This window comes from Acanthisitta chloris, unplaced genomic scaffold (assembly GCF_000695815.1).
Source record: "Acanthisitta chloris isolate BGI_N310 unplaced genomic scaffold, ASM69581v1 scaffold5478, whole genome shotgun sequence".
In the NCBI taxonomy this organism is placed as follows: domain Eukaryota; kingdom Metazoa; phylum Chordata; class Aves; order Passeriformes; family Acanthisittidae; genus Acanthisitta; species Acanthisitta chloris.
The window spans coordinates 45,254-48,486 of NW_008686348.1; the positions used below are offsets into that span (position 1 = coordinate 45,254).

A 3,233-nucleotide genomic window follows, 5' to 3' on the forward strand; every position below is an offset into this window, starting at 1 on the left:
AGTTGTTTATGCCTCCACCTAGCTTCTCCTCTTCCTTGCTTTGTCTCCTTTCATGCTTGCAGGTTTAGCTTTCTTCCTTATCTGTGTAATTCCCTGATCCACCTGAACTTAATTCCCCAAACAGCAGCTCCTCTGTATGGGAAATGCATCAGACTCCTTAGGCCCTTAAATGTGCAAACTGACTCAAAATATATAATATGTGATGGAGAAGATGACAAATCAAATGACGTGTACAGCAATAAACAGGAGTACAGTTTTAACTGTGTTATTTACTTTCTTCAGGAAGTAAATGCTGCTGTTATTTATAGTTTGTGATGTCTAAGATCCCAGCTGCAGTCGGGATATGAGAGCAAAGAGCCAAGCAGCAACTGCAAAGGCAGTCTAAAATGGAAAAACAAAGTCACAGATGACTTTATCATTGTCCAGAGGCCCTAATGGAGTTTTTATCTCTGCTCTGAATCTGGAGGTGTTAAGCAAAAAGAATTGATGAGAGAAGGGGAAGAAAGACAGACAATAAAAGCATTATGCTGATCTAATATTTGACTGCATTCACATTTAATCTTGTTTTTGTGGGGTGTTTTTTTTGTGATTCTGGAGTCATGCCAAAGTCACAGCCCCTCTAGCTTCTCTACCCTACAAGAATAATTGCAGATTGATTCTGTAACTCAGCAGACCTGCCTGCATCTTGCTGCAGATTGTTACCTGTCACCTGAATGACAGACTCTGGAAAAGTAAGCCAAAAAAAAAAAAGACTTCTGGGAGCATCCTGTCAGTTATCTGAGCATCCACAGGCTGTGGAGGGATAAGATTTCTGTAGGCTGGGCAACCACTTGCTTCCAGCAATAGTATCATAGGTCAAAATGTAAACTCCTGGTTTGGCCTTTTCTCTTGGGATAATTTCCATGTGAGGTCACTGAAAATTTGAACTCCTTCAATTTTTTTCCCATTGACAGCAGTTCACTGGATTGAGACTATGTTTTATTCCAGCATAAAAGAACACTGCAGGGAAACTAAGGTGACACCATTCTTTTTCTAAGTATATATCTCACCTGTCATATGCAGCTTGTAAGGCTTTGCTGATATGCCATATAAAAGCACTGAATACTGCAGTGCATTCTTACTGGCATAAGAGCTAGTAAAATGTACGTATGGTTCTCATGGCAGTATTTAATCACCTGACTGTAAAATCTCTGCTCTTCAACACATTCTCCCCAGAGTTCAAGATCCAGTTGATATATCTTACCTCCTTCGTTGTCCTTACTGTCAGTGCAGAGAGTTTCCATGGCTACGTCACAGCCTGCTCCCCTCCACCCTGGCTGGCAGACACAGTGCCAACCATTCTGGTCCAGCGTGCACCTCCCATTGCTGTTGCACAAGCCAGGGCAGCCCTCTGTTTAAACAGACAAAGAAGAAAAAGCACAAGTAATTTAAATATTGTAATAATATATGAAAAAATAATACAAACAAGGGACACTTACTGGGAACAGGCCTTAAGAACAGCACAAATACTGTAATTGCACATGGAGTGGAACAGCAACAGTACCTGGGGAACGTAATTCTTAACAAAGTGGCATCTTTGATTGGCTTGACACTTGAGACACCACTTACCTGTACAGGCAGGAAATAAATGCACCAATCCTCTAAATACCTGCAGGCCAGACAAAATTAAGTTTTGGGGTTTTTTTCAATTTTTGTTTTTGGCAAAGTAACAAGAGATGAGTGCATAGTGCAAACACAGCTGCGTAAAGCGATACATTTTTCTGTGCTCATGGATCGTTATTTGCTCTATGCAGTACTGATTACTTACTGGCACAAATGTTTAAGCTCCCTGTTACTATGAACAAATCCCTCCAAATTCTTAAGTAGGAAGATGGGTATGATTTTAGGCATGTAATAAAAGAGAACATTAACTTTATCTGGTCTCAGAGTTGCCGTGTATTCATGTGAAATTACAGTGCGTTAAATAATTGCACAAAGTATAGGCCAGTTTTAATGACTATACTTTATGCCAGAAATACATTCCTTTTCACAGAATAAGCAAAGCCCAGGAAATAGTGAAGCAGCTTAGCATCTATTCTAACAAACATTAGGATTCAGGCTGCATACGGATGGGACAGGACCAACAGGATTTCCAACTAAATGTAATAGCTGTGCGTATTTGATTACTTAGGACGGACAAAATGAAATACCATAAGGACCACAATAAACATTGATAGACTGAACAAAAACACGGTAGTGACGTGCTTCAAGACAGATAGCAGAGTGATTTTTTGTGACAATCTCCCTAAGGCTTTTGTGCTGTTACCTTTATATCCTATCTTGTCTGCTTTTATGGCCAAGGAGGGAAAATTTGGGAAACAATTAACATAATTTAATATATCCAAAATCGATAATTGTTTTCAGTCTAACATTGCATTAAAAAACATTATCTGTCACTTCCTAGTGATGAAATCTGGCATGCAGCCAACATGATCTGTATGAGGATGACAACACTATAAATATGTAGATTTTGGTGTTCCTTATCTATGACTATGATAAGACACTGACAGAAGCAAGTACAGATATGGCATTAAATATCTTATGAGTAGGTGGCTACAAATCAGATATTTCTGGACACAACAATTTTCAGCAAACTTTTATCCAAACCCCCTAAGTAACTGGCTAAACAATTCTTCACTTTGTAGAACAACTATCTTTGTGAACTAAACTACTGATCTATTTTGTTTAAGCTTAGTTGAGCTTAGAGCAGTCTTTCAGAAGTAATAGTCTCCTTTTTTTCTGCTAAAGACTTTTGAATCTACTGACTCCTTTCAGCCATGTAGCTCCAAATTACAAACATTCCCAGAAAAAAAAGTTATAAAGGGTGTTTAACTCTTGTCAAATCACTCCTAGAAGGCAGAGAAACACAAAAAACCTCTTGTGAGGAAGGACAGGGACACTACAGTTACGAATATTGTGCCATCATGCCAGGCTGAAATTCGTCTTGCTACTCTTACTCTTTGAGACTGAAGTAGCTAAGAGTATTTGTTGACGTACTGAGAGCTATTTTTTCTTAATCTTTCTTCTGTTTGATTTATGGAAGACTTACATATATAACTGCAATACTGACAGAGCACTTTAGGAGTAAACTGGATACACTCAAGACTTATTGTATGAAAGCCTGGATATTGCCATCAATATTGCCATATTCTAATGAAAAAAAGACAAATAAGGAATAGAGATACTCAGGGAAA

The 3,233-nt window shown here is 38.5% G+C and overlaps 1 protein-coding gene across 1 annotated transcript in view; it reads right to left on the reverse strand.

Annotated features, from left to right (window-relative positions):
- The window catches only part of TENM3 (teneurin transmembrane protein 3), a gene marked incomplete at both ends in the record, with an annotated part of 157,040 nt that overhangs the window by 44,829 nt on the left and 108,978 nt on the right, over positions 1–3,233 (reverse strand). Inside the window, one exon of the mRNA XM_009080076.1 lies at positions 1,244–1,390. Within this exon, the coding sequence (XP_009078324.1) occupies positions 1,244–1,390 (147 nt within the window). The remainder of the gene's footprint in view (positions 1–1,243; positions 1,391–3,233) is intronic.